The following is a 21,157-nucleotide window of genomic DNA, read 5'->3' as shown; positions in this document are numbered from 1 at the left end:
TCATTATTAACACCATTTTAGATTGTCTTATTGTAGTGTGAAGCCAAAGGGAAAAGTTGATATTTGGGTGGACAATAAAGATGTGTTGTTCTATACTATTCTATTCTACCTCACACAGGTAGAATGCTACACTAATTACAGTGACCTATAGACATGTGGTTGAATTCTAGACATGTGGTTGAATCTGCCTCTGTCTGGTTCTGCAGTGAAATACCTGGTCCCGTATCCACAAAGCACCTCAGAGTAGGAGTGCTGATCTAGGATCTGTCCATATAATATTATTCACTTTGATCTAAAAGACAAACTGATCCTAGATCAGCACTCCTACTGGAGTCCAAACTGAAGGGTGAAGTTAAGACATAAAACAGGACCTTGAGACGGGGTTAATGGTTAGGATCCCAAAGTTAAAGAGTTAATCATTTGTAGATACAACAACCTGCCATCTCCCAGGCTTCCATTATTCTTCTGACAGGGTCACATTGTCCACGAAGTGTTCATGACAGGGTCAGGAGGGAAAGTTTACATCCTACAGGGTTTAACGGCCTGGTTCGTTCAAGTTTAAACTTCCTAAAGACCAGTGATGGAGTTTACACTAAAATTATCGCTTTCCATAAATGAGGTTAAAATAAGGAATGAAGAGAGAGTGATTGAGAGAGAGAAAGAGTGTGTTTGTGTGCGTTTAAATCATGTTAATTCTTAAATCTATGTGGAAATTAAGAGAAAAGGGACAAACAAAACATGTAGAGAATTCTTAAAGAGAATTGAGGATAGGTTTAAAGAGGATTGAGGATAGGTTAGTATCCATTGTGAATATGAGTGGTGAGAGATATTGAAGATTTCATCCTAATATGAATAAGCCTGCACAGAAGAGACCAAGTGACTTTCCTTCATAAATGTTTGAAGTTACAGAGACTAAAGTCCATTGTCACGCAATGGATTCATTCTACTTTATGAAGGCCGATAATCGTAAAACATTCAATAATGGGGACTCCGCCCCTCCATTCTATGTTACCATGGCAAAAAGTGCAGACGTCACGATCGAAAGGAACACTGTATATAAGTATTGGACCTTTTAATGAGACAGGGAGCTTGGATCCGTGTCCGGTAGGAGTGACACGTGTGGATAAGGGCACATCCAGGGGCAATACATTTTTCAAATCGTTTTTAAGTAAATTGGGATTTGATTGTTCAATAAGTTGTTTTTTTTCCTCCACAAAACTGCAAACATGGGACGTGGAGTAAGTGCGCTTTTTCTTTCCATCTTCACATTCCAGCTCCTCCATGAAATGCTACTGTAGCCTAATTTACGCAATTCTTAATTGTAGCCTACTTGTCAAAAGTGGTATGGATTTAAAAAATATATATAATACAGTCGAAGTTGTTTTCAAATTATCACATGTACGTAGATGGCCGCATTTTTTTTCAAAATGCCTGCGATGGGAGAGTGACTTCCGCATTTTGTAGGCTGAACAAAAGTTGCTTTCATAACGTGTCTTGGTCGAGTGTCAATTAGGGTTAAAAATGTGTTGTTTTTACATTGATACTGAAGATCCACAGGTTGTTTAGCTTGGATCTAGTCGCCAAGGAGAAAAGCTTGTAAGCGCTACGATGATAGAATTGGCGGTGTAAGACAAGTTTGAAGATTGATACAATGTTTATTTTCATCCAAGTAAACTGCCGCCAAGGTGACTACAAATGTAGCGTGGTCTGTTTAAATTCTAATTGCGGGAAGTGGGGAAGACATGCTATCTTGTGACTTGTGTTACTTTGAGATACACGGCCATACAGAGCCTTAGCTCACTTCTGAATATAAGTGATGGTCTTTGTTTCAATGAGTCTTTCATGGTGACTTGTAACCCGCTTGACTGAATTTTGTTCATCAATGAGAAGTATAGGTAATATTCAGATTCTTAATAAATTGGTTAAATGTAGTTGCGACTGTGGGCTATTGCGAAAGTCTGTTCTTCATAAATTGAATAATAACCGTAGTCCACCCCATTCACAATATCAACCATGCGCCAAAGTCGTCGGTGTTTATTTTTTTTGTCATGCTCGTTGAAAGAATGTAGTTTTTATGTAGATGGCCTACATTGGAATAATTGACTTTGGCAGCTTAAAAGGATAGTTCTGGATTTTATCAGGATGCCCTTATCTACATTCCCCGAGTTAGACGAACTCGTGGATACCATTTTTTATGTCAGCGTTAAGTTTGAAGTTAATTGCTAACTAGCGTTAGCGCAATGACTTGAAGTATATGGGAACACGCTAACACTAGTTAGCATTGGCTCACGAAAATACCTCTAAGTTTCGTAATACTGGACGCAGAGACCCAACAATGGTATCCACGAGGTCATCTGACTCTGGGGAAAATACCAAACTGTTCCTTCAGAGCACCTGCAAAATCTCTTTAAAAAATAAATGTATTCCACTGAAGGCTTAATTGTTGTATACTGATTTGGCATATGGTTGTGTGACATTTCTTGTGTAGCCTACATTCTGCGAATATTCAGATAGACCTACATCAACTACAGCCCTCTCATGTATTAATGAAAGTCATCGCTTTTCAAAAAAAACAATAGTTTTTATTAAATCCAGTGATGTTCAATACACTAGATTTGTTGTATATTCCTCTCACTTCAAGGCATATTGTTCTAGACTTGTAGAATTACGTTTTTCTTTTAATGGGCAAACCTTAGTCAATAGGGTTTTTGTCATCAAACCTGTCTAAATAACTACCTGCAACTTTATGGTGATGGGAAATGTATCAATTATTGGAGTGATTTTTAATTTGATGTTTTATATTTTACAGCTACCTACCTGTGACTCCTGTATTTGGGTACTGTATTGACTACTGTATGGCAGACTGGTGGGATATCGGGGAGGTTAATAGCATCATATAAAAGGCTCGCCACTCCCTGCTGGGCAATGGATCACACGGGCACAGTGATAAATTATGCATTCACAGCTACAGTAAGAGAGGGGTGATTAGAGACAGATTGGTTGTATGATGTGAATGCAGAGCAGCAAACCTCCGTGTTTGGTGGTGAACACTCTGCTCTGCCCCCACCCCTTCTGTCCTCTTCTCAGCGCTCCGGTCCAGTACACGCGCAATAGGCACAGATGCTTGGACAGCCGGACTAATGATTTCCAGGAGACCACAGAGAGGGATGAGAGAGGGGGGAGTGAGAGGTACAGGGAGAGATTGAGGGTGGCATAGGGCTGGAGGGAGCAAAGGGTTGGTTAGAGCGGTGAGGTATATGGAAGGGAGACTGCTGTGAAGATGAGGCACCAGTTGCTGCATTGTCATCATTGTTCATAGGCTCCTGTTCAGAGGGAGCTGGCAAAAAAAATTCTGAACTGATTGAATGGCAGATGGAGGAAAAATTCTGTTTTTCTATAATGAAATGGAAAATCAAGAGGTATGATAGTATACAACTGCTCACTGTCAACAAATTGAAACGCCCAAAAGTTCCTTCCCGAAATGGAATACTATGGCTACTGTTTCCATCTCTCAAAATAAACTGTGATGATCTGAAAACAAGGCCGTTTTCCTGTAACGTTATTAGGGCGCCGTCTTTCTTTGTTTTTCCACTTCTTTTCTCGCCATCTTTCATCAAGGGGGGTCATTGTTTTAAAGATTCCACCACTGAGTGTGATGGAAAGTGGCTTGTGGAAAATCTCCACTGTAAACAAATGAGGCCTAGAATATGTCCAAAACAAGGCCCTTTTATATGGTGAAGTAATTGGGGAATTATTTTATTTCTCTCCAGTGTTCCACCTCTGAGCTACTATCAGGTTGTGGCCTCAGCTGACCATTCTTTCCCCCCAGGGGTCCACTGTGGAACCAAGAGACCTGCGCTCTAGCGCTCTTTAAAAAAAAAAATGTTTTGCTCTCTCTCTCCTGAGGATTTCACATTCTTTCCGCTCGACAGTCACTATGTATTAGGCATCCCTTTTGTCACACGCCACCCCATCTCTGTGACAGAGAACACATCTCACCCCCACTGCCCCTTTCTCTCTCCTGCTTGAGCTCCCTCTGCTCATTTGGCTTAGCTGCCTAAACATTATGGAGAGTACCACACATTATTACACCTTCTGTTTCCTCCACTGTAATTTCTATTGTTCCAACTGCCGAGGTAATTGTAGAAAAATGTTTGTCCCATAGGCCTACTCACAATCGGCATTTCGCAATAGCCATGTGTGTTCTGTTCTAACCTACATTTCAGACTAGCGCAATAAAGGAAGTTGCATCCCATTGATTCGTATTCTGCTTTTAACTGTGGTTCCTGGGGTCTTAAGGAGAAACACAGGCATTCACCATCTTTTGTTCTGTGGGAAAACGGACTCTTCCAGCGGACGTGGTGGGAGTTTTAAATGCGTTTCTTGTGAATAAATGAACTTTTTTCTAAACTGAAGAGAGGGAGAGAAAAGGGGAGGAGAGTAACATGTGACTCGGTCCATTCAGATATCTGAGAGGTGTGGTTATGTCGCCTGTAGCAACGGGGCAAAGTCCCAGGGCGAGGAGGAGCCAATATGCTTGAGTGAGCAGCTTTTGTATTTGGCACACGTACAGGAACAGAACCAGGAATGGTGTTCACAGGAATTCGACCCTGGCTGTAAAATATGCACCCGCTCGACCGTCTCTTATGAACTTTTGTTGATCTGGCGGTGGTGTTGTTTTAGCGTAAAAGTGAGAGGCCCCTCGTCTCACTGAGGCTCTGTTCTGTTTATCGCTGTTGTTTTTATGAGGACAGTTGTTCTTTCAAACTTTCTGTCCTCTTGGAAAGGATGTCTTGCCGGCTTCACCCCCTTCTCCACCCACCCTGCGTTCTTGCACTCTCTTTCAGACATAGTTGTTTCTCTGTCCCTGACTAATTACACTCACTCCCATATGCAACGTTCATGAGAACAACGATTACGCAGTTGAATATACTACTCTGAACTATGGGAGAAATGGTATGCAGACCCAAGCCATGTTTACCACAGTGGTGTTGCTCCCACTCCCAGATCAAACCATTACAGTAATCCCATATAAGAATGCGGTAAGCCTGGTATCTTAGGTGTTTTGCTAAGAGGGTCTGAATAGATTCCGTGACTGTACAGTTTGTCCAAAATAAAGTCACTCTAAAGATATATTTCTTTGCCCCATTTTTCATTCTTGTTTTTACGTGGTTCTCTAGAGGTGCAAAGCCTCATTGTTCTCAGGCTTGTAGTGGGACAACTGTTGTTTTTGCGTGATTGGTCTTCTGAGAGATTCCACACATTTGCTGACATTCACACTTTCTTTTCCTGTTTTCAGTGCACTAGCTTCCTGTTACATTTGAGAGACAGCTGAGTAATACTTCCAAAACAGCATCCTCCCTTCCTTGCTTCATTGTGGTAATAACGGATGTGTACACTATTGGGAAAGTAAAAGGGATATTTCTAAATAGTATTAGTAGGAGGGGGGTGCATTTCCAAGAAGGGCAAGTCGGTGTGCCTGTCAACGAATAAAAAGACAACCGGGGACTGCGACAACAGATTCCTTGAGGGGGCCCGGAAGACTCCAGCAGGACTTGTCGTTCCACCTCTACCCTTTACTGTCCCAACAGCAAAAAAACAACAACTGGTAGACACCTTATGTTGGATTCAGTTGTAACCAAACAACGAAGTTTAATTATCAGTCACGCCCCTGTGACTTGGGGATCACATTCTGAACCAGGATCTGTCTTGCTTAGAGTCAAGCAGCTTTTGTGTAACCCCATAGGGTCAAATCAAGAGAAGCATGTAGAGCTCTCTCCCCCACAGCCAAAACACTTCTGAACACCAGTAGAACCTGAATAATTTATGATCGCTAACTGCCTTACCGATGTTTATCTGGTACTGTGCGTTATCCTGTTGCCGCAGTGTCCCAACACCCTCCCCTTTTCAGCCGTCTAGCTGACGCGCATTCTTCAAGGTCTTTATCCTCGTCCCAAAAGTGACCGATTTGATAATGGAGAAAGGGAAGAGTGAATGAACAATGGGTTTGCAGAAGGTGAGGGGCCGGGGCTTTTTTGGACTTTCACAATGAGATGACTCCAGAGGAAGAAAGTTCTGTGTGTACTCAAGACAACCGAGCCAATGGTGTGCATCTTTTCCCCTTTGGAGAGTAAATTTTACCCCTATTCTGGACAAAGTATTGTGACATAGGGCCTAATAGTCTGACATTTCTGGATTGCAGTGGAGTATGTTGAAATGACCCTCAGCCCCACCCCTCCCACAGCTCTCCTTATTGACGCAGTTGCGCAAAGTGACGGTCTGTGACATGATTGTTCATTAAGCATTCCTCATGAACTTCAGACAGATGCCATTTTCAAACATCTGAGTTTCTTCTGCTGAGTAGTGAAAGTAATTTGGCTATCTAGCACAGGTCGTAGACGCTAAAAGGTGAAAGCCTACCGGGTGATAGTCCAAAAGGAACAGCCACAACTATCTTTGTACTTGTTGCACCATACCTGTCTAGGTCACGTTTGTTTTGTAAATGATAACTGGGCTTACGTTCAGTAGAACAATGCTACATCAATAACCCACAAGTTGTTGGGTGACTTCTGGTAAGTCATTTGTAACTGAAAAGTAGCATTTTTATCCTTTGTTCAAATGAGCGAGTCTCATTGACTCAATGAATTACCTTTCAAGAGTTGGGCCCCCAGACTTGGGTTTTATTCATACCTCGGAAACACTATGGGAAACTATACTATAAGCAGATTCTGCATCAGGGGCTTGAGTTGGGTGAAGATTTTATTTTCTCGGGCAGAGCTCTTAAGGGGCTCTTTCTACCTATTTTATTATAGTGTTTGTATATCTTTCTTATCTTATCTCGCCCTCTCTGTAGGAAGGACGGGAACAGTATGAGCTGGCGGCGACCTCTGAGCAGGGAGGCAAGAAGAAGAATGCCAAGGCCATGAAGAAGGAGAGGGACATGGATGAGTTGAAAAAGGAAGTTGATCTGGTGAGTCGGCTTCTCTCACTTTCATTCTCTTTCAGGACCTGGGAAGTTCATCTTTAAATCACAAGTCTTGGTCACTCGCGTGTTGATGTCACTGACTTGGTGTCAAGCTTGGCGCTGCATGTAATGTACTGAATGTTTATCTTGATGGTGCAGAAGTGCAGTGCAATACGATTGTCAGTGACATGTTCCTAAACTCTGTCCCATAGGATGACCATAAACTGACCCTGGATGAGCTCAACCGCAAATACGGCACCGACCTTAGTAGGGTAAGTCTGGAGCTTCACTCATTTTCATTTCAGTTGGCGATTCATTCATCTCCCCTGCACTTTTCTGTTAACAAATTAGTTGTTTATCGACCACAGCTGGAGTGCAATTCAGCTCGGTTCTCCTCAATTCGAATAGTTTCAATTATTTAATAGAAAAATTAAGTCAAGTACTTCAAAGTTCTGCTCAAGTTATGGGTTTCGGACTCTTGGGATCTCTTCCAATTATTAAACCGTTGAAGAAGGGGGTTATCAGACTTGGATGTGACAAATACCAAGGCAATACGAGAGATGCTTTATCCCTCTTTTACAGCCATACAAATGGATTCTTGATCATGATTGGGAGATCAAGGGGAATAGTAGATTACCGCCTCCAAACCTAGCAGCGCAGCTTAGCAGCCGAGTGGTCCTTTTGAATAATTCACAAGCAGCAGGCCCATAGCACCTCAGCCCAGATTTAGGATGCACTCAATCCCAGCAGAGGAGATGGCACTGTTTTCATTGTTTGCGGCGAGTTGCCTGGCAACTGTCAGCACCTCGACTCTCTCCAGAGCCCCATTGACTTGTTTCTCTGTTCTCTGCCTTATGTGAAATTATAGTTATGACTTGGCCCTGCAGTGTCTCTGTCTGCCACTGACAGACCTCGTAGAGAGATATATTGTGTTGACAATTTGCTTCCTCTCTCCTTATCACGTGCCGTGAGAGAGAATCTCAAGGGTGGGGTACCTAGATATGCCCGACTATAGCAATGTACTTGATTTTAAAAAGCAAGGGTCGATAATGGTATACCCTTAAAAGGTTGGGTGGGAGGGAAGCATCCATTCTTTTAAAATTAAGTATCCTCCTACAACATCTTAATTTGAGGTCTCGACATGTAAAGTAACACAACCCATTTCCTGTTTCCTCAGGGGTTATCCAGTGCTAAGGCTGCCGAGAACCTTCTCCGTGATGGCCCCAATTCCCTGACCCCTCCTCCCACTACCCCTGAGTGGGTGAAGTTCTGCAAGCAGATGTTTGGCGGGTTCTCCATGCTGCTGTGGACTGGAGCTCTCCTCTGCTTCCTGGCCTACGGAATCCAGGCAGCCATGGAGGATGAGCCGGCCAATGATAACGTAAGATTCTAAGATGAAGAATGTTGATTTTATTGACATTGTGATGGAATTGAAAGCAGTTATTTATTTTGTACAGGTGTTTGTGCGGGGGAGTTAACTTAATTCTAACACGTTCTGCATCTTTGTCCCACACAGTTGTACCTGGGTGTTGTACTCTCTGCTGTTGTCATTGTTACTGGCTGTTTCTCCTACTACCAAGAGGCCAAGAGCTCAAAGATCATGGACTCCTTCAAGAACCTGGTCCCACAGGTACTGGCTGTTTTAGAAACACATCTTTTGAAGGTGTTTTTTCCCCCTTATTGTTACATTTAAAGATTAATCTTGTTGTGTCCTCTGCCTGGTAGCAAGCCCTGGTTGTCCGTGACGGTGAGAAGATGAACATCAACGCTCAACAAGTGGTGGTTGGAGATCTGGTGGAGGTGAAAGGTGGAGATAGGATTCCCGCCGATTTGCGAATCATCTCTGCCAGCGGTTGCAAAGTGGGTACTTTAAAATCCCCTTGCTCCAAATACGTCACGTTCCGCCCATGTCCGTGCCATTCATTATTGTATTAATCTAATTCCCTCCCCACTCAGGTGGACAACTCCTCCCTCACTGGTGAATCTGAGCCCCAGACACGTACTCCGGATTTCTCCAATGACAACCCCCTGGAGACAAGGAACATTGCCTTCTTCTCTACCAACTGTGTTGAAGGTACTTTAACAGAGCAGAGTGGCTCAGATGAGAAGCAAACCAAATAAAAAGAAATTCTGCCCATGGACCACAGATAAAAATTAGCAATCTAGCTAAATCTGGTGCAAGGGCATGTTGTACATGGTCCCTGGCAAATAAATAAAAGAAAACAAACCATGACTGATCTAGCTTTGATGAAGTCCTGTTGCTGTATAAAGTATGTCCACCATTTCTGAGGTTGAATCAATGTCAACTGTGCTGTTAAACAGTAGTCAATATGATGTCATGATTGTTAAATGAAATCTGCATGTTATTTCCTGCAGGAACTGCCAGAGGTATTGTCATCAACACTGGTGACCGCACTGTTATGGGTCGTATTGCTACCCTCGCCTCTGGCCTGGAAGTCGGACGTACCCCAATCTCCATTGAAATTGAGCACTTCATCCACATCATCACTGGTGTGGCCGTCTTCCTGGGCATGTCTTTCTTTGTCCTGTCCCTCATCCTCGGATACTCTTGGCTGGAAGCTGTCATCTTCCTCATCGGAATCATTGTCGCTAACGTGCCTGAGGGTCTCCTGGCCACTGTAACTGTGAGTACTGTCTTTCGGGAGTGCTTTTCCCCCCCCAAACACTTCACATATGGCTCCAAAAACCAGTACATTGCCAATTTTGTTCGACAGACATGTTGAGTGACTTTTGGCTTTCTCCGTAGGTGTGTTTAACTCTGACTGCCAAGCGTATGGCCAAGAAGAACTGCCTGGTGAAGAATCTCGAAGCTGTTGAGACCCTTGGCTCCACCTCCACCATTTGCTCTGACAAGACTGGAACCCTGACTCAGAACAGAATGACCGTGGCTCACATGTGGTTCGACAACCAGATCCATGAGGCTGACACCACAGAGAACCAGAGCGGTACCTCCTTCGACAGGAGCTCTGCCACCTGGGCTGCCCTGGCTAGAGTCGCTGGCCTGTGTAACCGTGCCGTCTTCCTGGCAGAACAGAGCGGTATTCCTATCCTTAAAGTAAGTGTCTCATTTCCCCAGAGTGAATTGACAACAGTATACACATGGAGCTATCGACAGGAGTTCAGCATGTAAAGCTGCTGAAAAGGCTCAACAGGGTTGTCTTTCACCTTATGTAATTCCTCCCCTGTTGCCTGAATGCTTCATATTGCCTCAGCCCTTGCAATCCCCTGGAATATAACCTCTCACTCCGTTAATCATCTCACCTTGGACTAGCTGTGATTACCACACTTAATTTCACCCCTTATTTTCAGTTTCTCTTTGTCACTGTCTGAGCCTGGTAGAAGACAAAATCTACAAAGATTTCCTTTTCATTAAATCTGTTTAAATTGAGGGAGGGCATTTTAATGTCTTAGGCCACGTAAGGATAAACCAGGTCCTCGGAAGTGCTAGTGTGTGAAAGCGAATGTGCGGCATACCACGTCCACTTCATCTGCCTACTCGTTTCCCTCTCACAGAGAGATGTGGCTGGTGATGCCTCAGAGTCTGCCCTGCTGAAGTGTATTGAGCTGTGCTGTGGGTCTGTGCAAGGCATGAGAGACCAGTACACCAAGGTTGCTGAGATCCCATTCAACTCCACCAACAAATACCAGGTAGGTCAATGGCACGGTAGCACCCTGCCACACGAAATAAGGGATATGTTTCACTGTAAGTCTTTGAAAACCCTTCCCTTTGGCACAGAGATCAACATGGTTATGCCTATTCTGGAAATCTGTTTTCAAAATGGCTGCTCCTATAATTTTATCCCTTAGCTCTCCGTTCACCTAAACAAGAATGAGGGTGAGTCCAAGCATCTGCTGGTGATGAAGGGAGCCCCTGAGAGGATCCTGGACCGCTGCTCCACCATTTTGATCCAGGGCAAAGAACAGCCTCTGGATGACGAGATGAAGGACTCTTTCCAGAACGCCTACATGGAACTGGGTGGTCTGGGAGAGCGAGTGCTGGGTAATAGTCATTTATTTCAGGCATCATTAGCCAATACTACTGTATTTTTGTTATTCCATCTGTGTTGTCAAATGATCCAATGTGAGGTGTAAAGTTGCGCTTTTGCTCCTTTTTTTCAATTCACATTTTCACCATTTTGTATCCGTCTAGGGTTCTGTCATTTCCAGCTCCCTGATGACCAGTTCGCTGAGGGCTTCCAGTTTGATTGTGAAGAGGTGAACTTCCCAACTGAGAATCTGTGCTTCGTTGGCCTAATGTCCATGATTGACCCTCCCCGTGCTGCTGTGCCTGACGCTGTGGGAAAGTGCAGGAGTGCTGGAATCAAGGTATAGCAATGTAATACTTGACACGACTCTTCAGTCAATCTACATAGCAGCCACTGTGATCAGACCACTCCTCTTCCCTTCCTTCCCTCAGGTTATCATGGTCACTGGTGATCATCCCATCACTGCTAAAGCCATTGCCAAGGGTGTGGGAATTATATCTGAAGGAAACGAGACTGTTGAGGACATCGCTGCTCGTCTGAACATTCCAGTCAATGAAGTTGACCCTAGGTAATACAAAAAAAATATTTAAGTTTGGTTATTGGAAACAACAGTTAAACTCCTGCAGTTTCTCTACATTTTTTTCATTTTTGAAGTCCTTCTTCCAAAGATTTCATTCAGGCTTGAATGTCAGGTCCTTCTCATGAGCGCTTATAGACATTATAGAAATGTCTTCATATCAATGGGATTTTCCATAAATAAAGGGTACGTTTTTCCCAGGGATGCCAAGGCCTGTGTGGTCCATGGCGGTGACCTCAAGGACCTGAGCGCTGAACAGTTGGACGACATCCTGAAATATCACACAGAGATTGTGTTTGCCAGAACCTCTCCTCAGCAGAAGCTTATTATCGTGGAGGGCTGCCAGCGCCAGGTAATATTCAGCTCAACTTAAAGACACTAGGCCTATCTCACGAGAGGTAAACAGAGTGAATGTAGCGTAGATAAATTCCTTTAAAATTAAAAATGTGTTCACCAGTTCTCTCGACTTCTCTCTCTCCATAGACTCAAACACCTCTCCTCCTTATCCACAGGGTGCTATTGTAGCTGTGACAGGTGATGGTGTGAACGATTCTCCTGCTCTGAAGAAGGCTGACATCGGTGTTGCTATGGGTATCTCTGGATCTGACGTCTCCAAGCAGGCTGCAGACATGATCCTCCTGGATGACAACTTTGCCTCCATCGTGACTGGTGTCGAAGAAGGTAGAAGCAGCATTTCAGTGGATGTAGAATGTTTGGGGTTCCTTCTATTCTGCATTATTTTCACTAACGTTATGCATGTACCTTTCCTAGGCCGTCTGATCTTTGACAACTTGAAAAAGTCCATCGCCTACACCCTGACCAGTAACATTCCAGAAATCACACCCTTCCTCTTCTTCATCATCGCCAACATTCCACTGCCCCTAGGAACCGTCACCATCCTCTGTATCGACTTGGGAACTGACATGGTAAGGAATTTGTATAATTAAGATATATATATTTTTTTAAATCTTTGTTTACTGTTCAGTTTCATTCTAATTGTTGAAATCGTCCTCAACTTTCCAGGTCCCCGCCATCTCCCTGGCCTACGAAGCTGCCGAGAGTGACATCATGAAGAGACAGCCCAGAAACTCCAAAACAGACAAACTGGTGAATGAAAGACTTATCAGCATAGCCTACGGTCAAATCGGTAAGACCCCTTTTCACAAAGCCTGACTTGCGCAAAACAAAGTATTTTCATTCTTAGATGAAAGATTAATATCTCATATACCTCAAACTGGATTCTAGACTCTTAAGTTGACTGAGTGGTTTTGGGATCAGCTGGAAGTGGGGTATGCGCCAGAAATAGCCTCCCTGGTGATAAGAGAAGGGGTCTCTGAGTGATTATGGGATGTCTCTGGCTCAAGAGTTTCACACTTTGGTGATGGAGCCAAAAATAGGTTTAAACCAGAGGTTTCCACGTGAGCGGGACTTTCCTTAAGAGGAAACACTGATATGGACAGCATTCACATACTGCGGTTGCATCATATCATGGGTCGAGAACCTCTCCCACCAACGTGGTACTCCTTGGGAATCACTGTAGGGTGGCAGGTAGCCTAGCGGTTAGTGTTGGCCCAGTAACTGAAAGGTTGCTGGTTCGAATACCTGAGCCGACAAGGTGAAAAATCTGTCGCCATCCCCTTGAGCAAGGCAGTTAACCTTAATAAGCTCCAGGAGCACCCTACTACTATGGCTGACCCTGTGAAACAACACATTCTCCTGCACCTATCCGGTATATGTGACAATCAAACTTTAAAAAATTTTTTTATGGAGATTGATGCAACAGAAAACCAACAGACAGAATGACATGGATAGAATCTGATACAAATGCACCCATCTGATCCTGTCTCCCCATCTCTCCACAGGTATGATCCAGGCTTTGGCTGGGTTCTTCACATACTTTGTGATCCTTGCTGAGAACGGATTCTTGCCCTCCAGACTGCTAGGTATTCGTGTGGACTGGGACAACAAATTTTGCAATGACCTGGAGGATAGCTATGGCCAGCAGTGGGTGAGTATGCAGACACCAATGTGGTTTTCACAAGCCTTGTTGATTGGTCTGATTCTAGATGATTAGTTGACTGTGTTTTGACTGTTTCTCCCTCTGTTGCTGACTGTTTTCCTCAGACTTATGAACAGAGAAAGATTGTGGAGTTCACCTGCCACACAGCATTCTTTGCCAGTATTGTCGTTGTACAGTGGGCTGATTTGATCATCTGTAAGACCAGGAGGAACTCCGTCTTCCAACAAGGAATGAGGTGAGTTCCGTGGCCATTTTGAAGAGCATCGGCTGTTGTTCGTTTTTGTTGTCAAAGAAATGACTTGATTTTAAATGCTGCTTCTGTCCTCCTCAGGAACAAGATTCTCATCTTCGGCCTGTTTGAGGAGACAGCCCTGGCCGCCTTCCTGTCCTACTGTCCTGGAATGGGCATCGCCCTCAGAATGTACCCACTCAAGTAAGTAAAGACCCTTCAGTTAGGTACACTTCATCTCTTAAAAAAATATATTTGTAGTACCAAAACTACTTAACTCTAGGAGGACTTCTATTAAGCTTAGCTATGTGTTGCTTAAAATGTTAAGATCTGTTCTTGGCGCATTCTGGTCTGGAGTCATTTGAGATCTGTTATTTTTGTTTTATGTTTTGTTTTTCTTTTCTCCTTAGACCCAGCTGGTGGTTCTGCGCCTTCCCATACTCTCTCCTCATCTTTATTTATGATGAAATCCGAAAACTGATCATCCGACGCAGCCCAGGCGGTGAGGCTAAATCCCTTTAGTTATTACTGTGACTATCTGCTGTACTTGTTCATACAAGTCTTAAGGTCTTCAGTTGGGCTCTCAAAACCACAAGCTTTTCCCTCGTTCTCAGGAAGATAGTAAAGCTACCTAAATATGCAGCCTTACTATCTGGCAAACAAGCGAAGTCTGTAAATCTTTAAGCAGCAGCATATTTTTCAGATGCACTAGTCAGTGCGAGACAGTGGACACAGACAAGTTTGGGAGTCTAGTCCACTCCATTGACAACTGCTGATGTAAAAAGGGCTTTATAAAATGCTGATGTTAAAGACGTCGGTCACTTGACTGTCTTCCTCAGTGATCGTCTGAACTACACACTGATAGTTAACATGATCATTGTTTATGTATGCTACAGCCTTCCTTAGTCCACCTGTTTACCAGAGGTAATTGATCTCTAAATCCTGTTTTTTATCTTCTCTGTTTTAGGTTGGGTGGAAAGGGAGACGTACTACTAGAAAGCATCCAGTTTGCATCGCTCAAGTTCTTGCATGGTTGTCTTGCTGCTCTGAATTTTAAGTTCTGTAAGATTTGGTTGTGTTTTTATATAGGGAATGCGTGATACTAAAACACTGAGATGGAGACATTGTGTGCCTTGTTTCTGGAACAGGACCAATTTTATACATGTTTTTAACAGTAATATAAATAAACTTTCAGTCAGCTCCCACTTTGGTGTCTATGGTTTGTGCATGTGTGCTTGCACGTTTCCTCATTGCAACTTGGAGACTTTCCACAATAAACACAGCATCAACAGATCTTCAGGTCATTCTTTTCCTATCCTTCCTGGAGATTCTCTCTCTCACTCTGTTTTAACCATGAGCACTGCTTTCAGTGTGCAGTCAACTAACACCAGCTAGTTGTTCACTGTCATTGTAGTGCAGAATGTAGACTGTATTTCATGTCACCTTTTGACCCATTCACATCACACTTTGTTATCCATCTACTGCCTGACATTAAACACTATCTTCACACACTAGCAAGCCTGTGTCAGAGCAACCTTCTATCAGAAGCACAAGGCAAGACTTATCAACTGGCAGCACTTGAGTATAAAAACCCTGCTGATAACATTGTGGCTTAATATGTATATTTCATTCAAACCCACTGTATAATGCTTACAGTAGCAATGCTCTCCTGTGGGTGGGTGTTTTAAATAAAGTAGCTATGGAATGCCTAATCCAATATCCTACGCTTGTGGTTTGGGAATGAAGCTAAACATATATATTTTTTTATCCACCCACTAGTGGTGAACCCCTAGTCCCACTGACGGCATGACCAAGAGAAGGAGAACTCCTGATTTCTCTGTGGACATCCCTCATGTAAACACGCAGCAGGTAGCCTAGTGGTTAGAGCGTTGGACTAGTAATCGAAAGTTAAGATCGAATCACCGAGCTGACAAGGTAGAAATCTGTTGTTCTGCCCCTGAACAAGGCAGTTAACCCACTGTTCCCCGGTAGGCCGTCATTGTAAATAAGAATTTGTTCTTAACTGACTTGCCTAGTTTACATAAAGGTAAAATAAATAAGAATTAACAGCTAGTTCAAGTTCCTGCCATTGAAATCGTGAAAGGAACAACCACTTCTGCAGCATTGTCAACGAAGAACATGTAGATCTACTGCAGGCTACATTATCTACAGGGCTGTTTGTCGACAGCTGCAACCAGACTTATCGAAATAAGAAGCTAAGCTACCTACTGTTCAGAAAACATTTCATTGATAACTCCCCACTCAGACTAAGCACACTACAATTGAACCTAGCTAAAGTAGGTATTTCACATCCCGTCTGTCTGTGGAGTGGAAGACGCTTGAGACGACAGTACTTGTCCACAAGGAAAGAAAACTGTCACAATCCCCAAGCTTGGGGTGTCAGTGCACAGTCCAGTTTTGTCAGTCCCAACTGGACTTCATGTCTGGGCAAAGATGGTGGATAAATGAAGATGTCTTACCATTGAATTTTTTTGTTGTCACAGTCCAGTATTAAGGGGTGACTCTCCCATAGACACCAATATGATAGCAGCTGGGTCTGCTTAGTTCATTGACTGTTTATGAACTAGAAACAATTTGGGAGTGGGATGTCTCTCTTCCGTCTCTGGTCAGGCTGCGTGACAGCGGGTGGGTTGACAGCGCTGCGTAATCTCCACACCTCCCTTACTCTCATAGGACGGCCTATGTGGCTACCAGTTAAAGGGATAGTTCATTCTCCAAAGCCAAAGTTTGTCATGCCTCAAATGTGGCCTATAGTCGAGCTCCAAATCCCACGGCATCTGTTGTGTAAATGTCTCAGGATTCAAATGAATAGAAAACATTGGCACCACTGAGGTGAACTATCCTTTAATGTAAAGTGAAAAAAACGTTATACTTACGGAAAGAAGTTCTATCTCCCAGAGGTGCTTCTGGCAGGTCTTTAGCAGGTCTGGAAAGAGGCCAAAAATGAGAGGGGTGAGAAGAGTGAGGCTAGAAATAGGTAAAACAGACATGGCTAGAAATTCCACTTGATTTAACACAGACCTACCAAAATGTCAGCCAAATACATTCTTGCTCTGAAAAACATACTGAATTATAAACTTCCACACGGAACTCTGCATTCAATGAATGAGAATGACCATTCTAGATCAGCCCCATTTCAGTTCTATGGTAGTTAAGGCTTGTATGTACAGTAGGCATGGAAACAAACCGACTTCCTGCACCGTGTGAAATTTGAGGTTTCTATAGTGATTTGGCCGAATACAGCCCCATTCAAGATTATTTCCATTCATGGTGTAGGCCTATCGAAGAGTAGAATGTTTAAACAACACTGAGAGAAGGAATATGGTTTCATTCATATCTCAATCTGCAAATATCATCATGAAAAATATTAGAATGAGTACAATAGTTTAAAAAATATATTGTTAAATAGTGTAGTCTTGGTTACATAGTCACTGAAGGTCATAGTTGGAATTTTCTGAAACTTTTCTGTCATCAATAGCACGTCGTTGGTAGTTCCTATCGCTTCCTGATTTTCATTGGAACTTCATGTGTACATTTTAAGGCACTCAGCGTTCCATAACACTCAAGGGATTCAGATTCTATAACTTCACCTCTATCGGGAACAGAGCGTATGCTGCTTGATGACATCTTGTGTTTGAAAACGTTTAAGGTCAGGAAAGGCCAGATAGGAGCACCTTTTACATTCAAGCAACAACTTACATATCGGCTAGACAGATCAGGTCAGGTCATAAGGTCATAAGCAATCATATGGTATCTCTTTTGGTATCGCTTTGATCCAAGCACCAACACCTCACTATGCGGTGTGCTTGGTTTACTGCACTAAGGTGTGTGCTGTTTAAAAAATGGTGTCTGTCTGGTTCTCTTTAACGTTTCAGCTTAATTTTAATGAGTGCAGATCGGAGCAGTGGGCCATATCTCCTCCCTACAGCCCATTAACGACACTGGCTCCACAGTAAAGACCTCTGGAGAGTGGCGGGTGAAAGAGTGAAACACATTCACAAACATGATGTAGCTCCCTGAGCAACCACAGAAAAGGGACCAGTGCTCATCAGAGCTCCCTCAGTATTTTCTGCCTCATTTAGGCTTTAAAAAAAGCAATAGACACTCAGTCTGGAGAGGGACTGCTACTTCCTCCTCTGTGCTAGGCCTACATTTCTCCTTAGACTGAACAGCCAAATGGAACTCAGTAGGTCAATGGAATTGCACATTGGTACAGTTGGAACAGTTGGCTTCCCATGAGTACTGGGCCTAATCTCTTTCTGACCCTTCTGCATCACATTCTAAATCACAGCCCTGCCTGCCTGCTCTTCCATCATCTACAGGGGTTCCGGTTCTCCAGAACCCCCCAGTCAGAGATTCCAGCCGTATCCTGGAGTTTGCGTGTCGAGGCAGCAGGTGATAATCAATACTTGGCTACTGGAGGGGAAAGGCGGCTTTAGCCTCTCTAATCACTGTTTGACTTCTGGGCAGCAGAAAGAGGGTTAAAATAAACCTCTTCTGATATAAATATCCTTTACATGCCTCTATCTCTAGTCTGCCTGACTAATACCACCATGACTATGATAAGATTATGATACAATTATGATTATGATACTATTATGACTATGATATGATTATGATACTATTATGATTATGATACTATTATGACTATGATATGATTATGATACTATTATGACTATGATTATGATACTATTATGACTATGATAAGATTATGATACTATTATGACTATGATATGATTATGATACTATTATGACTATGATTATGATACTATTATGACTATGATAAGATTATGATACTATTATGACTATGATATGATTATATATTATATGATTATGACATGATTGACTATGATGATTATTACTATGATATGACGACATGATTATCATCAAATCCAATCTGATTTGATGATATGATTATGACATGATTGACTATGATATGATAATGATATGATTATGGCATGATTATGACATGATTGACTATGATATGATATGACTATAATATGATTATGACATGATTGACTATGATATGATAATGGTATGATTATGGCATGATTATGACATGATTGACTATGATATGACTATAATATGATTATGACATGATTGACTATGATATGATAATGATATGATTATGACATGATTGACTATGATATGATATGACTATAATATGATTATGACATGATTGACTATGATATGATTATGGCATGATTGTGATATGATTATGACATGATTGACTATGAGATAATTAGGACTATGATATGATTGATATGAAGTCAATCCAGACTAAAAGTGTTCCTGAAATCTGTTAGAACCCAATCCAATAACTGCATGGTCTGGCTGTCCCTCTGTAGCCTGGCCCATCTGATTATGTTCATCCAGACCCCTCAGCTGGCTCTGTTAAAGAGCTCTGTCTGGTGCTGGGCCTCGCTGTGGATAAGATAAACGGTCTACTGTCCTTATATAGCCTGCTGCCATGCTGCACAGACAGCCACCCTTATTCCGTGTGTATAGTGGAGCAGGTTCAGTTTGCGTGATGAGTCGCCTTGCTTGGGAAATTAAGATTAGTTATAGCTCCCAAAGCTAATGCCTAGGCTTTAACTCAATGGGCTAATGCAGTCTTGAGTCAACAATCTGAAGTTCAATACCCATTTGTTTCCTGAGGCACGCTAGTAGCTTTTCTTTACGGTTTTGCGGTTGCTGTGCTGCGCTAACTGTTTGTTATTGTCTTCAAACAGATACTACGTGGCTACATGCAATGTACAACACAGGAGTCTGGTGGCACATTCATTGGGGAGGACCGGCTCGTGGTAATAAATGGAGCAGAATCAGTGGAAAGGTATCAAATACATCAAACACATGGTTTCCAGGTGTTTGACGCCATTCCATTTGCTCTGTTCTGGACATTATTATGAGCCGTTCTCCCCTCAGCAGCCTCCTGTAACGTACAAAGCTTTTTATTTGACAAGTGCAAGAAGCCAGCGCTCAGGTGTTTAGGTGTAACACAGCTCTGAGCCATAAGGTAACTATAGATGAAATGTGTAGTGAGACAAGAAGTGGCTGTAGCTAACAACAATGTCTCCTGTTGCAGTCGACCTACAGACTGAGTGGCCAATGTTTTTTCTAAAAGGCTCGAATGAGGCAGAAAATGACGAGGGAGCTCTGATGAGCACGGGTCCCTGTTCTGTGGTTACCCAGGGGGCTATCTCCAAAACCTGTATGTGTGCGTGTGTCTTTCGGCCGGATTGGGATAAAAGCGAAAGCCAAATTTCGATTAGACCATGTGTTCAACTGACCAATAAAGAGATCTTAATCCTACAGGCAGTGTGTTTGTGGATGTGTTTCTCTCTCTTTCTCCCGCCACTCTTCAGAGCTCTCTTTACCGTGGAGACAGTGGTGCTAATGGGCTGTAGTGTGCCTTCAGGGAGGAGATTGGGTTTACTGCTCTCATCTCTACACTCGTAAAAGAAAATGGAGCTGAAACTTTAAAGAGAAACTGACACAGTTTCTGTGCCAAACGAGCACCGTAGACAATCTCTCTAAGGGTGTTTTAAGTACACGGTACAAAGGGAAATGGATGGTAAATGTTATTGTGCCCCAAATAAGCTTCAAGGGCCCTGGTTGAATACTTTAAAAACTCATCCTCCGTTCCCAACTTCCTTCCTTGAAGTTATCACTAATTGGATAGGTGAAAGCATTGACTAACTGGACAGGTGAAAGCAAGGGTTCCACTACATAGCTTTCATCAATCCAGTCATGTCAGATCAATCATTAATTCAAAGAAGGGGAAGGAAGGATGAATTTTAAGTAGGCCTATTCCAATGGGACATGCTTACAATATGTAAACTGGGGTGACCAAATTTCCTTCTATGGTATGCCTCACAGAATCAACACAATCCCTGTCAGGCTCTGGACTGTCCTGCCTCGGACATAGCCTTTATCAGAGCAGGATTTGAGCTATCTCCCTGGATCCGACTGTAAGACAGAGAGACAGAATTAATCCACATCCGTCCCACTGCAACACAGCAGGCGTTCCTCCCTAGAGGGACAGAACCAGTCAATGATGGAGCACAGGAACTAAGAAGTAGATGATCGCTGTCCTCCAGACCGTATTAAAAAGGATGTGAAAAACGTCAGGAAGGAATGAAATAGGCCCAGAAGAAAGAAGGGGAGATGGAAAGGAGAGGAGGATGCCAGCCCAAAAAGCTGGAGGGTCTTACATTTCCTGCAGCTGAGAGGTTTGGAGAAATGATTAAATTAACGCTAGCTTGGTTTTTCCCCCCCGCTGCCGCTAATTACCTGGCCTGCACAGTCCATTTGAATTTCTAATTTCCTATAATGAGAG

At 43.0% G+C, this 21,157-nt stretch overlaps 1 protein-coding gene across 2 annotated transcripts; it reads left to right on the top strand.

Moving 5' to 3' along the window:
- Positions 1-1,036: 1,036 nt before the first annotated feature.
- Positions 1,037-15,002, top strand: LOC139532439 (sodium/potassium-transporting ATPase subunit alpha-1). Of its 2 annotated transcripts, none has more exons than XM_071330011.1 (22): positions 1,037-1,238; positions 6,854-6,970; positions 7,177-7,236; positions 8,142-8,345; positions 8,481-8,594; positions 8,690-8,824; positions 8,921-9,038; positions 9,341-9,609; positions 9,732-10,040; positions 10,499-10,633; positions 10,793-10,985; positions 11,136-11,311; positions 11,403-11,539; positions 11,750-11,900; positions 12,061-12,229; positions 12,320-12,474; positions 12,572-12,695; positions 13,411-13,556; positions 13,673-13,803; positions 13,900-14,001; positions 14,208-14,299; positions 14,765-15,002. In XM_071330011.1, exons 1-22 carry the CDS (start codon positions 1,227-1,229, stop codon positions 14,791-14,793), a joined length of 3,078 nt encoding a protein of 1,025 aa, XP_071186112.1. In that variant the 5' UTR covers positions 1,037-1,226; the 3' UTR covers positions 14,794-15,002. The 2 variants fall into 2 exon arrangements, with proteins under 2 accessions (XP_071186112.1, XP_071186113.1); XM_071330012.1 differs by lacking the exon at positions 1,037-1,238 and adding an exon at positions 3,093-3,189.
- Positions 15,003-21,157: the final 6,155 nt, after the last annotated feature.

Source organism: Salvelinus alpinus, chromosome 10 (genome assembly GCF_045679555.1).
Source record: "Salvelinus alpinus chromosome 10, SLU_Salpinus.1, whole genome shotgun sequence".
NCBI classification, from domain to species: Eukaryota; Metazoa; Chordata; class Actinopteri; order Salmoniformes; family Salmonidae; genus Salvelinus; species Salvelinus alpinus.
Note: the sequence above shows the minus strand (reverse complement) of the source record. Positions and strands in the feature narration are given on the sequence as shown.

Excerpts from the sequence above, each read along its gene's own strand:
- LOC139532439 (XM_071330011.1), top strand. Across the intron at positions 8,825-8,920 it reads TCTCTGCCAGCGGTTGCAAA|GTGGACAACTCCTCCCTCAC; the intron begins GTGGGTACTTTA and ends CTCCCCACTCAG. Across the intron at positions 9,039-9,340 it reads CTCTACCAACTGTGTTGAAG|GAACTGCCAGAGGTATTGTC; the intron begins GTACTTTAACAG and ends TATTTCCTGCAG.